The 23,148-nt window shown below is 34.6% G+C and overlaps 1 protein-coding gene across 1 annotated transcript in view; it reads right to left on the reverse strand.

Moving 5' to 3' along the window:
* The window catches only part of MALRD1 (MAM and LDL receptor class A domain containing 1), a gene marked incomplete at both ends in the record, with an annotated part of 250,796 nt that overhangs the window by 149,002 nt on the left and 78,646 nt on the right, over positions 1 to 23,148 (reverse strand). Inside the window, 5 exons of the mRNA XM_082753206.1 lie at positions 249 to 496; positions 4,591 to 4,804; positions 5,764 to 5,874; positions 9,563 to 9,719; positions 22,395 to 22,572. Of these exons, the coding sequence (XP_082609332.1) occupies positions 249 to 496; positions 4,591 to 4,804; positions 5,764 to 5,874; positions 9,563 to 9,719; positions 22,395 to 22,572 (908 nt within the window). The remainder of the gene's footprint in view (positions 1 to 248; positions 497 to 4,590; positions 4,805 to 5,763; positions 5,875 to 9,562; positions 9,720 to 22,394; positions 22,573 to 23,148) is intronic.

Below are 23,148 nucleotides of genomic sequence, written 5' to 3' on the forward strand. Positions count from 1 at the left end.
GACCTCATTTCAATCTCCTCTGTTGTGTGCTTATGTACAGAAATCATTCTTCTCCAATAACTAGCAATGAGATTCATGTTTTCTTATGATTCCAAGGTGGAAATAAGACCAGGTTTTGCTTCTTCCACAACATGTTTGTTTTTATCAAGATATATCTCAGTGATTGTCGTTATTTATTTTAGGGATATTATCTTGGTGTAATCTAGAAATCAAATTCTGCATTCCTGCTAGTATGACACCCCACGTACCTTGCAGTTTTTATTCCTTCTGCTTAGCACAGGGCTAGCAATCCTGGCTTTCTGTCCTGGCAGATGAAGAAATGAACTCTTTATAAAAATATAATGACCAGATGGCTCTTGCAATGTATGATCAGCAGCTGGTCCAGTGCCCAATTTTGTAGTACTGCTAGTTCTGAGGCTCCAGTCAAAATCATCATTTTCATCTTGCTTCCATCCACAAATATCAAACTCAAAATCACAATGCCCAATAGAGGTACCTGAAGGATATTTGCAAACACATGAAAACTTAGTGTAACCAACATTGCTGTAAGTATAAAAAATAAAAGTAACTTAATACGTCAATCTATTTTAGGACAAATTTCCTAGCTCTAGTTTTATAAGCCAATTCATGCCCTCCATAGAGCACCCAAGACATCTGCAGAAAACTAGCCTCTTTTTGGAGGAATACTTTAAAGCCAGGTGAGATCTCAGTAGTGCTGAAAAGGATAAAAAATGCCTATATTTATGGAACAAAACCCCATCCAATTAAAAGTACAGAGCACTAGAGAGACACATCCTCCATGCAGACACAAACAGGTAAAACATAAATGTAGGAGTATTTACTTTGAACTAAATCATACCCGCAGTTAGTTTACTTTAATATATTTCCAGAAGAATTCACTGGTAATTTATTAGACAATATGCAAACAGAGATGATTATCTAAGTTTCTTCTTGAATTGCTTTTAATGCCTAGAAAAATAGAAGGTTGTGATAATTTTGATTGATTTTTATATGCCACGAAATGTATGCTCTTCACTGATTTTCTAGCTTTGAACGTCAAAACAGCCAATGTGGTTAGCCAACTGCCCACATAAATTAAGGTTAAGTCAATTACACTGGTCCAAAAGTTTAAGCTGCATATATTTCTCTACAATGCATCTATAACTTCATTATAATGATTACCAAGCAAGACTAAACTTGCTGAAATAAGCTGGAATTTTGCCAGAGCCTTCAAGAGACTGTGCCCTGAGTGTTCTTACTATTATTGCTGGAAAGGAAAGTACTTTGAAGATAAGTAGGGAAACTGAATAGATCATTTGGTCTGACAGTGTAAGAAATGACAAAAGCTTTCTCCTAAAATATAAACAAAACTTGAACCTCTTCTAGGGTTTGATAAAGTTCAGCCACTTACAAGTAACTTTATTTAATTGGCAGCTGGTCAGAAGCCTCAGTAATGAGGCCAAGGAGTCAACATCCATGGAGTCTACATGTGGACCAAAACAGTACAGACAGCTGCCTCTTAAATTTGAGGCTGAAATCAGGTGAAAGATTTATTTTTTTCTATTTTTCTTTGTGAAGATCACATGGGTGGAAGAGAACTCTGAAACATTTTCTTATAAATATGAACTAGTAAGCAAAAAATAACTTCACTTTTATCTTTGTGTGCAAATACAACACTAAATTAAATATTAATAATAACAACAAATCCCCAATGTGCTATAGGATTTTCATTTATGCAAAACATAGATAATAATTTACCCCAACTGAATATAACTGTCCTCATCTTTTGTCATTTGAGCATTTCATTACATAATATTTCAGGATCCTAGCTAAAGCAATTTCTTCAATTACTCACAAATTTCATCTCTGGTCAACAAAAATCATTCATGCAACTGACCATTTTAATTTAAAGTCATGTTTTAAAGAATCAAGGCCCTTATATAAATCCCCTTTAAACAACAAAAGCATAAAGACTTTTCTCCCTCTGACAAGATAGTAGGTAACCTCCATTCCCTATCCACCTGTTTCACATAGGGATAGAAATTTCATACTCTTGATGTTTTCTTCCCTTATGTATGACTTAGAAAGTTGAGATGCTACATGTTTATGATTCTATGTGGTAGGCATATGGTTCTAATTGTATATGTCCCTTAGTAGTTGATGAAATAAGTTAATATTGGCAGTGTTTACCTAACATTAAATTTATTCTCAAATGCATGGAAATAAAAAAAAAAATCTGAAGAAAATTACTGCTTCAGCTGAGTTGCTACTCACACATCTCAGGGTAAAACAGCTATGTCTAGAGGAACAAGCAGTACAGAACTACAGAAACAGATTTGTAGAGCTAAGGACCTGGTATTGGGAACCTGAACATACTTGGGACAGTGGGGAAAAGGCCAAGAAAGAGGACTGAAGTGTGCACAGGCTGAATGAGCAGCAGAGGTTAGAATGCATTTGATGCTCTCCTGGGCATCTCTACCAGTCATTACCTCTTCCAGCAACATAGTGATCTATTTTGTTCTCAAGTACATGCAGTCAGAAAACCATACTCGTGGCATTGCATTTAAAGAAAACTCTGAGCACATACCACTCATTTAGTGTCAAATGGAATAATTTCTAAACATTGGGGTCCTCAATAGCTCTGTAAAAGAGTATACTTGAATTATTTTACAGCATTGAAGTCATGCAGCTAGCTAAAAAGAACTTTCAAGAAAGAAAACAAAAACAAGGTACAGATCTCTCAATAGTAATTTAGCAACTTTATGAGGCATAGTTTATATCTCAGCATCTAGGTTATATCTAGACATTGCTAATTAGACTTTGTGAGTATCAGCATGTGATATGGTCCTATTAACAGTTTAGAATTTCAGGAATATTACAGAGATTAGGGACTAGTTTATTTTCAATATTTCATATTTCATTAACTAGGTTATGACGACTCTTTGTATACATAGCAAACAACATCTGTGGTTAGGGGTAGTGATCCATGAAGGCTTACTGCTAAAAGGTGCTTTGGAGAAGTCTTGAAACTACACAATTTTCATGTTTTTTAAACACAGTTGCCATGCATACCTATGTAGTGTTTCCTGTCATTTTTAACTGTACTAATGCATTTCCTTCTAAGTTTCAATTATTCAATCTATTATTCTATGGGTCAGCAATGATAAAACAGCTCTTCTCTGCTAGCTGCAAGGAATGAAAAGATGTCACAACGCGTAAATACGTGCTTCCTAAAGTTGGTCTCTTCAGAGGCAGTCTGTCTTATGAAAAAGCTGTGAAAGCATAACTAGCCTTTTTCTGTGTTCAGGGTACTAGCCTTACAGTCAGTGTGGTAGGAAATGTGGTAGGAAATTAATAAAGTCCACCACCTCGTAGTTGAAATATTAGCCTTGGGATGATTTGTCCTGGTTTGTGACCTAAAAATAAAAACTTTATAGGTCATCTTTGAAATGGGCTGACTAGAAAAAAACAGGTCATGAAACTAATTAATTATGATGACAATGAAATCTTTTTTTGTCATCACAATATGTATTGTGATAAATGTGTATGCCATTTTTGCAAAAAGAATATTTTCAGCAATTGCTGTTATACATTTCTATTTTATTAAATATATAAGGCAGTACCAAGAAAGGAAACCAAAATTCTTCAGTACATAGTGAAAACTTAAAATGTTTTCATAAAATATTTCAAGTTTGGGGTGAAAACAAGGAAAAAAGGAAAAGAGAAAGGGAAAAGGGAAAAAAAAGAAAAGTAAGGGAAAGCCAAAATTAAAGTCCAGTTCCTGTTGTTGTTACTGAAAATTCTATTAAATAACTTAGTGACATGCTGTCCCTGGTTTGGAAAAAGTTTATTAGTAAGAAAGCCAGTCAAAAAACATAGTTTCTTTGCCTAGTAGCTCCACTTCAAATGATATCAGTGGATTTGTGTACCTTTGCTTCACAGAACTGTATTCACTAAGAAATTGATAAATTGTGTTCATAACCTCCATAAAAATGAGGCTACTTTTCATACTGTAGCAAACAATGGAGATTTGATTGTGTGAGAATTTTCTACAATTTTATGAGAAAAAAAAAGAAAGTGTTAGTACTACCTAAACAATATATGTGATCCTTTTCTCCAGAGGAAAACCCATTTCTTATTAAACACCATTCTTTGTATCCAATACTACAGATGCTGTTTCTTGATATCTCTCGTAAAACTAAAATTGTACTGTATTCATACTAAAATAATTTGCTAAGAGATCTGGCAATCCTTGAAATATCAAAGAAGGTAACTCCCTATATCCCAAAGATATTATACTTCATACATTTTTTCAGCTTTAATACATTCTTTTCATATGGAAAGCAGATTTTTACTGTGCTTTTAAAGACAGTAGAGAAATTCACTAACAGCACTTTTTATTTTCCATCATATTATTTCAAAGTAAATAATAGTAATTTAAAATCCATAAAAGCCAAATAATATAATTAAATTATTACCTTCATCTTTGCTGTCTTTGGTGATGAGCTGCCAGCAGTGTTCAAGTATTAACAATTCACAACAGGCATGGTTATTTGTGATAATTATGTTTTAAAAAACTACCATACTTACTGCAAATGGCAGAGCTCTCATCTGAGTTATCTGCACAATCATTTACAAAATCACAAAGATTATCCTTTGGGATGCAGTACTTGTTGGCACATGTGAATTCCTGTAATGTGCAAGGTCTGTCTGGGATGAGCAAAGGGGAACAATCTTCAAAAGTAATATCATCCACTGCCACATCTCCCATGTAACTGACACCACGTTTTGTCCTGAAAATAATCTAATAAAAATTATAGAGATATTACAGTGAAGCATGGGTAAGATATGCATGCAACATGAATAGAACAGAAAACAATTGTTCCTTCAAATCTTGGAAGTGGTCAATTCTTATTCTTGTAGCATTGTCCTATGCATGCTTGTACCACTGTGTGTACAGATCTGTCACTACAGTTATTGAAGGACCATTACCACAGGAAAGAAAATGGGTAATACAAATAGATACTAGCTCCTGCTGTTCCTGAATTAATAGCAAGGGTTCCACTTACTTCTGCAAAGCGTGAAATATATTAATCTTTCACCCGTTATTCCCATGAAAGTTACTAGTTAAAGTTCAGTTAAAAGCCATCCAAGACAGAAGGGCAATATAACATATTTTTAAATGTTCCAGCCTGTCTCTCTGTTTGTTTTATTTTGTTGTTGTTTTGTTGTTGGTGGTGGTTGGTTGAGTTTTTGTTGTTGTTTGGGTTTTGTTTGTTTGTTTGCTTGTTTTAGAATGATAAAATTAAGCATGGCATACTCATGACTAACCATCTCTAAGGTGCTGAAGGATCAGATTATATTTCAAAGTGGATATCATGCTCAAGACTCTTTTTTTTTTCTCAATCAAATGCAAAAATACAATTCTACTGCACACTAAAGAGAAGGAAGTGGAATGGTTCTAAACCAAGTCAGTTTCAAGGATAGAAGGGAATTCTGTCTTAAATGTCTGTCTAAAATCGAAGAGAGTGAGAAATTTACGAAAACTTGTGTTCAGTTCAGGTAAATGAACAGACAGCCAAAAATATTACTTTTTTTTGTTGTTGTTATTCAGAAGGGGAGACAGAGCCGGGGGGGGGGGGGGGGGGGGCGGAGGGGGGGGGGGCGGAGGGGGGGGAGGAAGGGAAATAAGAGGGTAAAAGCAAATCATGAAAGTATCTAAAGCCAAACTGTCTGGAGAGAACATAAAACATGAATACACACCTGAAAATTTGAGCGAATTCCCAAGAACACTTCTGCTCTGTTCCATTGTGGACCTTGGGTGCCACTTTGGGTCCATAGTTTAGAAGTCTTGTTACCAGTTTTACAGAGTACCTGAAAAGGAAATAATTACTGGTCACAAAAAATCTTTCCATTACCAACACACTGCAGGTTCCTTAATTTTGTCTAGAGTATCCTGTATAATTGATCTCTGTACCAACATTAAATATCAAGCACAAAGGGATTTGCCAGTGTAAGCCACTATTCAAATAATGCTTTAAAACTTTCTGATCTGCTCATGAACACACTCTGCTCTGGGACTTACCCAGGTTAATTCACCCACTAATTTAGCTGGAACAGTTAACCACAAATAAAAATTGCTCAGGAAAGGGTCAAGATCCATTTGTAAAACATGGAAATCAGCACTAACAACACATATTAATAGTTCATGCATTTACTACATGGCATTAGATTGCTACATTGTAATTCCAGAAGAGATTTAATGTCCTGATTCTATATGATCATATGAATGATTTTTTTATTTTTTTTCCCTACAGATAAAAATTTGTTCTTCCCTTCTTAAGATCATATTTTACTTGTTTGGATAATAGAAGACTCACAAATACCTATAAGCCTTTGAATAGCCATTGAACTGGAGAAACCTAACTTCAACATTAGCACATTAGCACAAAGTCTTACATATGCTTTACTCCATCCTCTCAGGCATCCAAATTAATCTGAGCTAATAACAACCCGATCAGAGTTTGATGATGTGTCAAGTTGTGCCTTCAATCAGTAATCACAGAGTACTCAGTTCACCAGTTTATCAGTTCACCAGTTGCTTGTACCACTTCTGCTTCCAAGGATTTATTGCTACTTTGTGTAATCTTTTTAGGATTGCCCACATATTTTTGAAATGAAAAACATGCTTTTTTTGAAAATTTATGTAGTCCCATGTGTGTGCATGGTATTGTATAACAGGTAAGTTCTGGCAAGCAAATAGCAGATCATCCCAGTGAAGAATTTTCATTCCATAGGAACAAAAGAAACCAATGCTTCTGAATGGAATGGAAAACAAAATGACACCTGGCTTTATAGACAAGAAAACTGCTCCCAGAAGACATGAATTTTAAGGCAAAAAAAAATAAAAACATAGAAAAACAGAGGTTACAGATATTATTTGAGAGAATATGGGGTGCTGAATAAGAGATTTTTCTTACTCTTACATACATGCTATACAGGTGTATGAATATAAATATGAATGTTTGGGGCAATAAAGACAGATGTACAATTTTCCACAAACTGTACATTACCTACTAAATTATAAAACCAATTCCTTCATCAGTAATTCATATTTTCTCTCATATCATGCTAAAGGTTACAATTTTAAAGTTGAACATGCCCATAAATTTATATCCTATTAAAATCCAGGGCTTCTCTGTACCCTAATTTACCTGAAAGCTTTGCAAGTTGTTGAAAAATGGCTTCTAATTCTTTGGTAGAGTTAGCAATAGAAACCAGACAAAAATGTTTCCAACAATTATTCAAACTGAAGTTGCACAATAAAGTGACAACTAATCAGTGTTTAAGAAAGCCACAGAAACACAGGAAGACATACACTCATGCAAGTAGCAGGAGCTTTCAACATTTACATTACATTTGATGGTATAGACACAGACTAAGATGGAATAATCCAAACTTGTGAACTAAATAAAAATGTGATAGTCATGAGGGAGACTAACAGAAGAACATCAGTGATATTCAGCCACAGAAAAGATTCAAAATTGTATAATACTTATAATATTTAAAAGAAAATAAATAAAATAAATAAATAATTATATTTTCTCTCTCTAAGGAGAGCCCAGCAGCTGCCCCATGTCAGATCAGATCCAGCTCCAGCTGGCTCCAAAAGGGACGTGGTCAGAGCCAAGCCAATAAGCGATGTTGTTTGTGCCTCTGTGAGAGCAGATTTAAGAAAGCATTAGGGATTAACCATAGCCCCCATTCTCTGTTCCCCTGCTCTGTTTGGGGAGAGAAGGTAGAGGAGATGGTGAGGGAAAGGTGTTTTCAGTTTGGTTTTAGTTTCTCCCTGCTCTAGACTAGTTAGTAACAGGCAATAAATTACATTAACCTCCCTATGCTGTCCCTGTTTTGCCCATAATGGCAATTGTTAAGCAACCTCCGTGTCCTTATCTCAACCATCGATCCCTTTTCCATGCTATTTTCTCTCCCTTTTCCTTTGAAGATGTGGAGTCAGAAAGCAATGTGGTGGAGTTTACTTGCCAGTTAAGGTGAAACCACCACAATAATGAAGCAATTGAAATGCTACAATTTACAATGTTTACAATGTTTATTTACAATATTTAAAATTAAATGGTATTGTGATTTTCCTTTGGTACATCTTAAAATCAACTAAGTTAGAGAGGGGGGAAAGTCAATTACATAATAGAGGGACATAGTCTCCTACTAGAGGCAGCGGTTGGAACTGAGAGAAAAAAAAATCTCACTATGTTTGTCTTTTGTGGTGGTACCTTCATCCTGTGATTAACTGGGCTGTTAATTTCTGCAAAAGCATCTGTGGACTTACTTCGAAGTAACATGGATGCCTGCACACTTCAGAAGCTCTGGGACACTGGGGCAAATGGAAAGAAGTCAAAACACATTGATTTGTCCCAAAACCTTAAACTGAGGACAAATCATCTTTATACTCTGAACTCCCCCTAATTCTGATGAACTGAAATTTGAATACCTGCCAGTGCCCTAGGAAGATCTCTATTACTTTGGAGAAATTCAGTGATATTTTAAAAAATTGTTTAAAAATTCAAGGAAACACAAAATATGCTTCCTCTGAATACCTAGCAAGACAAATGCATTGGCTGGAGGACACCTAGTTCTCTATTGTCAACATACATTTTAATTTCACCTTCAAAATGGTTGAATTCTGCCAGCTTTTATTATATATGTTTTTATTATTATTATTCAGAGTAACTGAGAGTGAGAATTTATTAATAAAATTAAATTCACTGGCCACAACTAATTTGATACTCACTGCACACGATTGGGTATTATAACCTGAGTATTTTTTAAAAAAACATTTATGATGCTGTAAGTTATTGTGTAACACTCATGGGAAATTCTGTTATACTTAATATGATGTGTGGAAAAAAAATGTTGAGAACAACTTTGCTGTTTTATTCAGTCACTTTGCAGTGACTCATTTGATCTATAAGCTGCTGAACAGTTAGATTTCCTTTACAGAAGTATTTTTATTTTAAATGGAGTGTAGAAAATGGTATTGCTAAGAAAGCTTGTTATTGTTAAGTCCTAGAAATGACTCAAAGTTTCTTACATTAATATAATTAACTATTGAAAAATATATGTTAAGCTTTTGAAGGAATAACATAGCAATAAGGCATTTCTACAAAATTTCACTGTGAATTTTGAAACTACTGCTTTTTTCTAACTCCCACAATCAGCCAAAAACCTCAATTTCCAAATACATACTGATGATTCTCAGTTAAGGGGTATTATACAGTACAAGACTTTTGCCTACACAGAAGTTCCAACCATGATACATGTATAAAGGTCATCATTTTGGTGTGCTGTAGAAACTTATATTTTCCACAGTTTACACAACTAATGCTTCCTTCAAATCTTAACATATTGAGAGCAGTAGAGTGTTAGCAATTATTCATTTTTGTTTACTAGCAGCCTCATCTCTAATGAAACTAAATGACAAAACATTAATTTCCCAGCAATTTCATAGAGTAAGGATAAATCAAAATAAAGAATATCCCCATACCTCTAGAGAACCTACTGTTGAACCATTCATATGGTTCCAGAACACGATTTTGCACTTGGGCCCCGTAAGGGAGATGACTGGAGTAGCAATGTCAGCAGTGTGACCAAATTCTCCATTCGAGCTGTCTGCAAACAAATACCAACCTTCTACAGTATACCTGTTCAGAGAGAAAGATACTAATTTATTAAAAGATAATATTTAATCAACATTAAGTTAAAGTCATATTGAAGTGGTAATATTTCTTTATCCAGATATAGAACTTTCTAGCTGAGTGTCTGGATGCACTTTAATCCGTGTATTACCAGAATTCCATGAAATCCCTTGAAAAGTCATCTAGTACTTTTATATCACATCCAGACAAAATACAGAGCTGAAGACTGCCTTTACCCACAGTGTCCCATCACAGCAGCTGGAGGGCCTTTGAGCCCATCCTCCCCCACGTCACCCATCCATCCTCCTTCATAAAGAAAAGTAGAGGCCTACTCAAAGCTGGGGTATACATGGATATTTTCCTGCTTGAAGTTAAGAAATCCCAAGATATTGGGTGAAACTCTTCCTGCTGGGAAAGACAAGGCTGCCTGTGTGGTATACATCAGATTCTGAGCATATGCAGAGAGTTTTAGGGTTCTGGGTTGCTCATATTTGGTTCCTGAAACACTTTCCTTTCAAAGAAAAAAAGTGGCTGTTGACCAAATACAAGATTCTGTTCTCTTTAATGGAGATGCTACACACTCCATTGCTGAAAAGATCCTTTCCAGCAAGGGCTTATAGACTTGACTATAGGACCTATATTTCTTAAAAGGTCCTTACCTGAAATACCTTTATTAGGATTTCCTGGATTTTCAGTTTGCCTGTTTGGCCAAGCTCTGAGCTACAGCTCCGAAAAGTAGCATCACTACAATCGTGAGAAGGCACTGCCAAGAGAAATGTGGGGTATACCCAGAGGTTCTTCCCAGACTGGAAGTTTTTGCAAATAGGAATGGCGAGGACTACAAGGTACAGATTTAAGAACATATTTTTAATTCACAAGACTGCTCTAAGTAGTTAGACTTAGAACAACATAAAGGTCTATAACACTGTTGTCTGTGGTATGACTCAGCAGTAACTTAGCTGTCTTTGCTGTGCCAGCAATATTAAACAAATATTGCAAAACCTTTTTTTTTTCAATAATGTCTTGAAGTCTCTTTGAAAAAATCTGATAAGCAATTTTTTTCTTTAAAAGATGTTATAAATTAAAAAAATAGTAATTTGAAAAAAACTCTCAGATTAGAATGCTTACATTGAACTCAACATGTACTATTTAAATGATAAAATAAATCTGACATTAGCACATACAGGTTTATCATTGTAAAGTTACCACAAAGTTTGTATATTATTTTTTCTGTGTATAATAATTAGCATTTAATAATAACAAATAGCATACATGTATTAAGGTTCATAACTTGTAGGTCAAGGAGAGTCTGAATTGCACCTTATATTCAGTCATTTTAGGAGTAGCATAATCTAACTAGAGGTACTACATAGTATAAGACAGGCTAGAAACAGGTAAAATTATCTCTATATTCACAGCAATTTCCTCTGAGGATTTGAAGTCTGTTAATTCATTCTTTCATCCTTAGAATCAAGTATGCAGTAACTTATATCTAATATGACCAGTGACAGACTGATGGTCTGAAAATAGCTTGATCTTCCTGGGTAGCGCAGGGCAAAGAATTTTGCACAGTATCTCCTTTAGGTTATAGTACTTCCTATGGTTGCTCATAAACATATATTTAAATGAAAATCCTGTTCCATCTCTTTCTCTTTCTTGACAGAAAAGACCGCTAAAATTTTCCTTCAAAGGGAAAATTAAAACCTAGTAATAACCACTGACATAAAACAGCCCTTGAAAAATCTTTGCAAATCAGCATCTGGTTCACTGCTTGTTATGTAGAGTACTGCTTCCACCTTCCCTGGTCTCCTATCAGGAAAAAAAATAGATTAAACAGATAACTGCTTTAACTATGGGAAAGTACAGAAAACATTTTAGTAGATGAAAATTGCAGACAATTCTGACACTATAAATCTTTTTAGTACAGAAATTATAGTCTACGTCCTTCAGCAGGGCTGAAGAAACATGTTATTATAACTTCCATGGATCAGTAAGAGTGGGAGCACTTCTACGAGTTAGTTAATCAGCCACAGTACAATCCTTTGGTCATTAAGCACCTTCTGGAGGTTTCCCCAAACCTTATCTAACATGCAAGAATGAGAGAATAATTCTTTTTGTAGATATTGTTAAAGATGTGTGTAAATTAGTGAAAAGAAGTGGGTTATTCCCATAATTTATTTTTAGCCAGGGAAAATGATTCTCTAAACTGTTAATATATTTGCTTTATTTAAATATTAAGTGGAATACTAAAATATCTCATAAAGGAATTTATGCAGGAAAAGATAACATCATTTTGCAGACAGTTTCTTACATGCTAATTGGAGAACATGAAGTACATATGATTCATAATCAAAAATGAAGACTTTTACATAAAAATTCAATAGTCTGTGGGGTGGGTTTCCAATGTTTAGATAGAAATCAGATACTTGCAAGAAAGTCATTGTCATGATCAGAGTTAACATCTTCTACTGCAACCCATAAAATAGTTATCCACTCTGAAGAATTATAATGTTCCTTTCTTATAAAAGAAAAGCCCAAAATTTTATAGAAAAACAAACAAACAAAAACCATTTCTGAGCAATATACAGGTATGTATTTCTGAAGGAGTAAAAATGTTTTAAAAACAAATCTCAAAATGTGGGTCAAACCTTCATTTGGCATAGGTCAGACACATTAAAGGTGAAACCTCTAGGGATTGTTGGTAAAGATAAGAGGTGTTGTTCTGGTAGTGTTCTAGGGAAAAATGTATGATCTGGGAAAATCTGAATCTTCCCACAATCTTATTTTTGTTTTCATTCAGAAGCAGAAGAGAGGACTGGCTCTAAAGCTTTTCTTTTATCACAGAATCATAGAACCACAGAAGAGTTGGGAAACCTTGAAAGACCATCAGGTCCAACCTTTCATGGGAAAAGGGGGCCTAGATACTTTGAATTTCTAAAAATAAAATAATACTGAATGTTAAGAGCTGTATCTCAAGGAAGGAAATCCATACGTCCTGAATTACTATCCTTTTATCCTGGCAATTTAGACATCTTTATAATTACTACGTTCATTTACATCATCCTTGAGAAAGTTAGAAGTGAACTACTCAGAAAATAAGCACAGAATAGAATAAAATATATACAAGCCTTAGGGTAATACTAAAGCCTTCAGTAATACTAAATCCAAAATAAAAAGTAATAAAACATTTTTGTTAAAACAGCTTCTAATAAGCTGCAGTGACAACTGAAGTAGAAACCTACATAGGTTACAGATTTTTCAAGCAAGTTTGAATTTGAAATATTCATTCATTTCCCTCTTTTCTTCTGAAGAAAGATGTTGCTTCAATGTAGTAATATTTAATTTCTTTTGTCATTTTTTTTTTTTTGTCCCTCAGCTCTGAGTTTTCTACTGGAGTCTTGCCTAGAGATAGAAGAATATCCAGTTCTCTTAAGGTTTGCAAAAACACTTAAAAATTCAGAATTTACTCTGCTGCTGGAAATTCATGTTTTCAGTGTCCTAAGACTATCAGTACAATATTTAGAACAACATTCAAGAGGGCTGTTTAAACTCAGCAGAATGATAAAGAGGTCTGAAAAGCAATAACACTTAAAAACCTCTTACTTCCCAGAATGTTCAGTATCAAGTTCAGACCTCTCAGTGAGATTAGTTTGAAAGAGCAGTAGGGTACAATCTGTGCTCTGATGAAATTCAGACATCCATCTCTTATTTGGTGCATTCAGTCTGAAGCATTCTAAAATCATATCTGTCTAGATAATTCATGTCCCATAGTGCATACTCAATATTATTTTTGCCCTTGTTTCAGTGTTCACTATAAGGTTACATTTAAAACTAGTAAACCAGATTAAGGTCCCTTTGGTGATACACTTGAGTGCTACCCACACAGTGGGTAGGTCACAGGGAGAGTATGTGGTTGCAAGAGAATATTAAGTATGTGCAGGAAAGTAAAGAAAAATGGAAAGATCAGAAGGGGCTAGATAAATCTGTGGAGAGCATCCTTGTTTATGTAATCTTCACTCTTATCACTGATGACCTATCTATCTATGTTGCTGTTTAAAAGGAAAGCTTTCTGCTAATGTCACTGACATTAACTTGTAGCACATTTGCTCACAGAGCAAAGGAATCTCTATATTTATAAAGTCTTTAAGATGGCTGGCATAGAAACATAGAATTTACAGGAAGATAAACATACAATAGGGAGAAGAGTTTGAAAGAAGCAATAAGAAATTACATTGGCATATAGTTCACATGTTAGAGTACTGGCATCCCCTACAGATGTATCCTTTATAGCAAAGGCAGCTAATACGTATGTGATCCCCTGTTCAGTCTGCCAAGCTGTGACTTTAAAGTGAACTATTTCTTAGTTGGCATATATATGCAGTCATTCGGTATTCCAAAACTTTCCATAAACCCAAAAATATCAGTCTTTCTTACTTTGTACAAAAGTTTTTCTCTTCTTCCCCATCTTTATTCTTTGAATGATTTTCAGAAAATGTAATAGTTTCTTTATTCATTCTCCTGTGAAGACAGGCTGAGATAGGTGGGGATATTCAGCCTGGAGAAGAGAAGGCTCTGGGGATACCTTGTTGTAGCTTTTCATGACTTAAACGAGGTCTTATAAAAAACAAGAAGAGCAACTTTTTTGCTCAGGCAGACAATGACAGGACAAGGGGGAATGGTTTTAAACTAAAAGATTCAGATTAGAGGTTAGGAAGAAATTCTTCACTCAGAGGGTGGTGAGGCATTGGCACAGGTTGTCCAGAGAAGCTGTGAATGCCCTATCCCTGGAGGTGTTCAAGGCCAGGCTGGATGGGGCTTTGAGCAACCTGATCTGGTGGGTGGCATCCCTGCCCATGGCATGGATGATCTATAAGGTTCTTTCCAACCCAAGCCATCCTATGATTCTGTGATTGCACAATTTACTGACCTGACCCCTCCTTAAATTCCTTTCTTTCCTATTCCAAAAACTACTCCCCACTTCTATTATTATTATTATTCTTTAAACAAGATCTCTAGAAATCAATGATCTTGACTTCTTGATATGAAGGTGAGTAAATCTGACATTGCCTGTATATCTTATGCAAGTGCTGAAATTCAGCATAATAAGTATGCTGACTCTTAAAGTGTTGGCAGCAACAATAGGTTTCATTAAAATCTTGATATTTGCCCTTTGAAAATAATTAATTTTACCTCTTCTCAGTACTGCAAGCACTTCCTATATAGTGAGATTCCTATGACAGTGTAATTATCCTAATTAGTTTCATACGGAAATTGCCAACATTTTAATGGATATAAAAATTTCAACATAAGCAACTTTACATATTTTCATACTGTGATTTTGTTAATAACTTAATACTGAAAGTATCTTTTAACATAGTGTTAGCAAAGAACGTGCATATATAAAAAGATCCTTGCTGTATTTCCCCTTTCAAGGCATTCAGGAGAACACTGGGAACTGAAAGCACTAAATGGGAATTGATAACGAGGGAAAGATCAGGTGTGTTAACAACAACAACAACCAGTTGGAGCCCATCCAAAGAACTAGACCTAGCTGAAATCTGCAAATGTTATTTACCTGTAGTGTTGTCAGGTAAAGTCTCATGTTCTGACTTGCTTGTTTCACAGTAGTAATTATTGTGATGTTTGAAAGCAGATCAAAAATTAATCAGCTGAACTTTCCTATACACAGAGTCAGAAAGTTTAAAATCTAACTTCATTTAGTGTTGGACATCTCTCAGATTTTGGTAATTCATCTATGTATCTTCCACAAATTGTTTGTGATTCCCTGATTGAGTGTTTAGATGGATGCATAAGATACCCTTTACTCTCTGGTTTTCATTTAGAGTGAAATCTAAATCTGGTTGGAGAGCAAACAACTCCTTTTCATAAGTAAGTTCCAATTTCTCCCAATTCTTAAGTATAACAAGAAAACAAAAAGGCAAACAAAATAGAAATTCCAGCTTCCTGAGAGGAGTAAGCATGTCAATGATTAGCACGTGATAGAAAATTTGACATTCAAACAGCAGCAGCTACCAGTTTCTTTTCCATTTTCCTGGGTACATATTCCTGCATATAAACAATGTGTGATAAACAATCTATACAGTAAATCAGAGACCCAAAGACATGTCTATGATATACAGGGCCTATTATATAATTATAAAGCGTTATTCTTCAGCTCTCCAACAATATTTGTCCAAGATCTGCTTAGCCAGTGATCCAGTATCAGTCCGGTGGTCTAAACTAAACTAAAACTGACTGCTAAAACTAGTAGAACAACAGTAGAGCTCTAGTTTACATGCAAAATAAGCACACTTGACATATCAGCAGAATATGGGGCATCAAAGCTCAAGGTGGTGGTTTGAATCAGACAAGACATTGGCTTCAGGTTGCATTTATCACATGCCATGCATCCTTTAAGATGGTAGCAGCGTTGGGGTAATTAACTGTTTACTGTTACTGTATCTGTTTACTTTCTGCCAAGATCATAGGTAATCAGCTGACAAAACTTTTGCCAAGGTTAAGGAGGTATATACAGGATAATTTGAGTCTTACATGAACTGAGATTTTCTAGTTGGAAAACTTTTCATCAAAAGATTTCTGCACAAATTTCTGAGATTTTTTCATTAGCTAAGAGAGAATTAAAATCCTCCATTCTTTCTTTCAAACTAAAATATTTATGAGAAAAAAAAAAAAAAAAGATTCTGATGTTATTTTTTGTTGATGTCAACAAAGTATAGTATTGAAATTTTAATACCTTATACAAGTTGTTTGTAAACTGTGATACTTTGAACTTTCCATCACTCTGGCTTCATTTTATGTTGGTTCCTATTATTTCTTTTTTATAGTGTCAAAAAGCAGATGATGTGAAAATTCTGGTAAAAATTTAAGTAGGTATAAACATAAAAGCCTGTATTACAAGCCTTTAAAAAAGATTGTACCATTTCACACTTTTTGGCCACAAAGGTTGCAACAGAATCTACCCAGATGACACCCATCAATAAAAAATGACACAGAATTGGTATTGCAAGCATTTCTTGTGGTATATTGCAATGAGGTTTGGTTTGTGTCTTCAAGAAGTTATTTCTTAATAGGGGCTTTTTTTTTCTTTTTTTTTTTTCTTCCTCCTTTTGGTTGGAACACAGACAATTATTTTTAATATAAGTTCTTTCAAATCAGTTTCATATATTTTAAATGCATTTGAGCTGCTTTGGGAATTGTCTTTATAAAACAGGTTCTGATTACAGGATAAAAATTTGAAAGGGTTGGAGCTTTTATGTTTGTTTTAATAAATTAATGAGAAAAAAAGGTGAATAATAATTCCATTATTGTGTGTGTACTGTTAATGAATGTATAATTTGCTAAAATTACAAAAGAAGCATAAATCTCCTCTAGGAGAGTTTTGATACATAAATTTAAAACAAAAAACACATCTAAACTGTCAAGAGTATACTATGAACAAAGTATTCGTTTGTAAAATTGCAGTTTCTCCTCTAAAGCTAATTACTTTTTGGTAGATTCTCCAGTCAGTACTATTAAAATAAGAAGAAAAGAATATAAAGTGTCATGACCAGGCAGACCTGACTGGAGAACAGTCTGGAAAATTGGTACGCAAAAACATAAATTTGGTGCTTTAGATTAGTGAGAGATAAGTTACTGTATAATCACAGCAGAAGAAAGATGAATAAGGTATAACCACCTAAGTCTTTGCTTAGTGCTCCAGCACAATTTTGTATATTGTGCTGAGTGCCACACTTCCATATTACAGCTATATTACCAGCAGTATCTAAAATTAAGTGGGAATCAGAATACTCACATTAGTACACTTGAAATACAGCACTGACACCAAACTTACAGCCAGAGAGCAAGGTGCACAATGCTAAATGAACTACAAATGAAATGAAGTACTTCGAATCTTGTTCTCTTTCTCATACTAGCTAAGCAGAACATCTTGGAAATAGTAACCAATATCAAAATAGTTTCAAAAAACATTAGATTTCTTTCTCAAAGCATGATCTCTGCACACTCCTGAAAATACAGCAGTGCTTTCTCTATGGATTGTGCATTTTCACATTTCCAAAATCTCTGAACTGAGCTCTAGACATGCCTTTTAAAACTGCACAATTTCACCTTTTAAAATTGTATAGTGTTTGGTACTTTAAGAGCACAAACTGTATCATTGGTTTAAGGCTACCTTAAAATAGCATAAGACAGACAGACCATACAGACCATTCCAAACTAAAGCATAATAAACTTAGCTGCAAACAAACAAGCCTTTGTAACTGAATAGTAGAGCAAACATTAGTATATATCTAACCAGCCTAATCCCCACCACCACCTTTTTTTTTTTTTTTTTTGGTTTGTTCTGTCATTGTTCTCAGAGAATATCTGTTAAAACTCTCCCAAGATTTACCAATAGCACTTAAAAGTATTGCAGCGTACCAACCACTATGCAAAGCAAATGACCTCAGAGATGAAAGATTCCATGTTTTGATCATAACACAGCAGTCACCGGCTGTTAGTTAGATTTTCTCCATTGGAGATTTTAGCCTGATGGCTTCTGACTGACACAGAGCTGAGATTAATTCATGGCATTTCCATGGCTCATCTGAACTTGACACAACTCATTAACATTCTGTCATATCTCCATAAATCCTGTGAGGCTGAAGGCAAAGGGAAACAATAGGAACGAGCTTCCTTCTCAAATAACCAAGCTTGAGGTGAAAAAGCCAACCTTAATTTCTAATCACTATGGGCATTAGTTTTAATTAGCAATTTTCTGCATATCAGTATAGTATCAAATTGTACTTTACTGTAAAAGCTCCTCAGTAACTAGATATGTGCTTAGCATCAAATGTCTAATACCTATGGTCTTGTTACTTGCCTTATTGTCACCCCAGATATTTGCCAATGTGCACACAACACATTACCTGTGATGATTCTGATTACCTGTGGTACTTTCTTAGTGCTTTAATGAAGTACTAACACAAATTAGTCCATCTTTCACAGCCAGAGAACAAGCATATTCTAAGCTACACCTTGTTCAGAAAATACTCCAGAGAAAAAAATGTTTTCTGAATCTTGAATATGTGAGTTTTTCTTCTCTGAAAAAATCCTAATTAAACCAAAAAGGATTATAGAATTAATTGTTGCAGACTTCTCTGTAAATGATTTTGTCAAGATTTCTGGCAAATCTCTATCAGTAATAATACAAATATAATAATAAATATAAAAGTAGGAATTTTCTTGACCTTACTGGATAGATAGGCTAAACTTCTGTGGTTTTTGTTTGTTTGTTTGTTTTTGTTTGTTTGTTATTTTAAGAAAAAATAAAAAGAAAATAAGCTGTCTCTTCCTGTGACTTCTGCATAGCAAGTGAATCTAGAATCATTTTGTTCACCTCACCCTTCAGTTTACAACTCCACAGTTTGCCTTTTACTTCCAACTTTGCACTCTTCCATCCAGGCACTATCAGGATCCTGCAGCAACGATTTTCTCCTTGTTGTACTTATGGATTGTTCTCCTGCCCTTGCACCCATGAATCCTGAGACAGTGCTGTATCTATTAAATGAGGTTTCCCTATGGGGTAGTGATTGCCACTCACGAGAGGAAAAAAAAAGTCTTTAATTCTTTTTCCTATTCCTTGTTTTACAACTTTCAATTCATAACTGAACTAAGGGGAGAGGGGACACAACAACAAAAGCAACTGCAGTACATGGTGAATAAAATTATAGGTAATAAACACTTGAATTATTATATACAAAAAATATACATACAAAAAGTTAAAAACTGGTCAGTATTCAGTTCTTGCCTTTGACCACAGTGTGTTCCAATAATAATAAGATGATCTTAAGCAGGGAAAAACAAATAAAATAAAAACAGTAGGAAGATCAAGAAGATCCTGATGAAACACAATTAGTTTCTAACTTCTATTGTAAAAGTTATAGGGGAAAATATGCTGTACTGAAGAGGATGTTTAGTTCAGGGAACCTGTATTACTTCTGTTCCTGGCTAGTCATTTTTCCCGCTAATCTTTTGTGTTTTGATAGTTTAATATAAAAAGAAAACCTCACCTTTAGGTTCAATGTATCCAATCAGCTATTGGATATTCCAAAAAAATAAAATTCTGCATGTTGCCACCAGCCAGCTGCATCCCTTGCACAACACTTTCTAACTCATAGTTGATGAGGTCTTTGTCCCTTTCACACAAACTATTCCTTAACCAGACTTCACTGTTTTGGAGACTACATAGTATTTACCATGCACCCAAAGACATATTTCAAAGACACATTTCAATGTTGCTTTTGTTTTCAGTCCTCTGTCAAGGTTAATGGCACAAAACAAGGGAGACATATACAATATAACAAGACAATATAAAGATGTTTTTAGTAATGTCAAATAAGTGAAACACAATATGAAAAAAATTATAATTTCCTTTAAGGAGTGAAATTCAGCTTTCTCCTCCCCTCTCCTTTCTTTTATTTAATTTTTTTTTTTTTTTTGATGAGCAGTTCACTATGGAATTATAATTTTCTCATTTCTCTAAGAACTTCTTAAAGTTCTTAGACTCTCAACTCTCCAGCAGTCAAGAACTGTTTTTAAGAATATTACTTAAAAACTTTAATTTTTCCAAATTTTTCCTATGCTAAATACAGATAACGATTGTCTGAAAAGACAAAATCAAGACAGATGTGCTCAACATATGGTGATCAAGGTAATTATTTACAGAGCAATAATTATAATGTGAACTTTGAATTTTTGTTCTACATCCTTTTTGGTTTTGCTTCATTAGTTCTGATGACATATTTGGGTATGAATTATCATATCAATTACGTGCCTATGTTTTCAAATAACAGCCATCCCCAAATATCATTATTAATGTTAAAGAATTTACCATACCACTACCCAGTTTCTCTCAAATTTAAAATGGAACAAGCTGTTCTATCCTCCATTTCTCAAGTCATTATTTTCAGTTAATTAACGTAATTACAGGTTCAAATGCATATACCTCCTCCTTACAACTCATCAGCCTACATGTGGTTGGCCCAGATGTGTATTCTATGAGAAACTGGTGGTTTGGATCTCCAGCAATTCACAGGTATTCTGCTGAAAGGGGTCATTGTAAACTGTATTGTACCCCATTCTTGTATCAGGATGAATCTAGTAATTTCCATACGAAATCATCATGTTTTACTTTAGACAGCAAATACACAAGATGGAGTATTAGAGCTTCTGTCATCTAAACCATGGGAATTTGGGGAAAAAAGAGGAGAAAATAAAACATTTCACAGTTTTAATTCAACAAAATTCTGCTCAGTATTCCCTGCAGTAATTTGGAGGCCTCATGCTCCCATTCTGTTCTATAAGTCAAGAGAGACAGAGAGAGAGAGAATGAGGAAACAGCACAACCAAATTGCAAATGATGTGAAACATCACAACAGCAATTCATTTCAGTGTTGCCAGCAAACTGCGATCTTTATGGATCATTTAAGTTCACTTTTTATCGGTCCTTTTAAATATATAGTTAGTTTCATTAAACTTGGAAAACCAAGAAGTAACGGCTCCCATCAGTGATCTGATAAATAGTATTTTGACAAGGAATAACAACTAGTCACATTTTGTTGGAAACTGAAATACTACACACATAAAAGCAACACTAGGAATGTCTTAGCAGAGCAATAATATTTTTTATTTTTTTTAATGCAGTGATATCATTTATCAGAAATGCATATATGTATATATGTATATATACATATATATAAACTAAGCTGAACTTAACTCTAACTACAGGTGTTTGTTTGCTTTTTCATACTACAGTAGTTAATTATTAATTGACAGCTGAATTCACCAGACCCTTCCTTGGGGAAACATGTACTGTCCACCCCTGGCAAAATTGCATGGATAACAGTAGCTAGTAAGACATTAAAGAAAGTCTATACCATCTGAAAAGGAATTATTCTCAAACTAATCAAGATGATGACCACCATAAGCCAAATTAAACAATAAGCAATGAATTGCAAAGTCTGCTTTCAAGCTAATGAGGAGTCAGCTTGCAAAGAATTAGCATGAAAAATTTGAAATAGTGAAGAGAGTGGAAACAGCAGCAGCCAAAACTTGATTTTGTTATTCCAAAAGTTGCTTTGCTGGTTAAACAGACCTGCACAGACCAGAGCATCCTCCTCACTGGACGCTACAAGCAGTCCACATCCAACTGGTGAGATGACAATTGAGGTGCTATGAGGGGGCTGATTTCTCATGGCTTATGTATAAGTGGATTGTAGGCAGTGGCATGGATACATGTAAAGCTGGAACAGCCATGTCTCCAAACTGGAATAGTGTACAAAAATTGTCTTCGCAAAAGGGGGAACACATTTGTACCCTGCACATTCTCTGGCAGAGGAGGTGCATATGTATTACTCTAGAAAGGGAGCTGTTAGAATCTTTGGACATTGCTTATACAAGAGCATTTAAAAAATTGTACCTATTTATTAATATTTTATAACTTGATTCATCTGTTGTGTTGACAATGCTGGCCCTGTTTATCCTCAGTTAATTACATGTCAATAATAAATCAGTAAACTGCTTCAATACTGAGAACTGGGCATTTTTTTCCTGTGGTTATCCATATATGGCTAAACTCAAACTGTGCAAGAGACAGTCAAGTACCTGAAAAACTTTACTCACGTAGTATGATCAGTTGATGGGCAGTGTTCTTCTTCCCCAGGATATAGATTTGCTCCACTTCCAAGTTCCCACTTAAATATATTTGTGTCATGGATGGAATCTATTCTTGAATTTTGTTCAAAGGCTGGTTGATACCATCCGCACAGGGTTTTATCCTCAAAATTGCAGACTTCCATGGCTTTAGAGATGAACAGTGAATAATACTTCATGTTTATATAAAAATAGGGAATCATTAATTTACATTATGATAAAATAAATAACCTGGCAATAAAAATATTCAATTTAAAGTATACAGTGTATGCTTACTCACTACGAATATGCATAGTTTTTCCCTCTACAGATAAAATACCAATGATGACCTTGAGGTCTCTTCCAACCTAGAAAAATTCTGTGATTCTGTGATTCTGTGATTCTGTGATATTTTCCATATTCTTTTCTAAGGCACAGATTATTCTTTTAATAATACTGTAGTTCTTTTGCACGTTGGTACCTAACATCATATGTATTCTGACCAGATTTCAGGCTATTCAAATAATCTGTTGATTATTTGCGATTATATGCGATACACACTGGAATGTGTGTAAAATTCATCAGCTATGTATCTGATATGATTCTGTATTATTATTTCATCAGCCTAATACACTGATGACATTAGCAACCCATTGCATATTGGATACAAAATCCTCCACAGAAACTCTGAAAAAAAAAAAAAAAATCTTTGTTTCAAGCAGTCCCTGAAATACCTGAAAGTTAC

This window comes from Aythya marila, assembly GCF_965140915.1.
Source record: "Aythya marila genome assembly, chromosome: 2".
NCBI classification, from domain to species: domain Eukaryota; kingdom Metazoa; phylum Chordata; class Aves; order Anseriformes; family Anatidae; genus Aythya; species Aythya marila.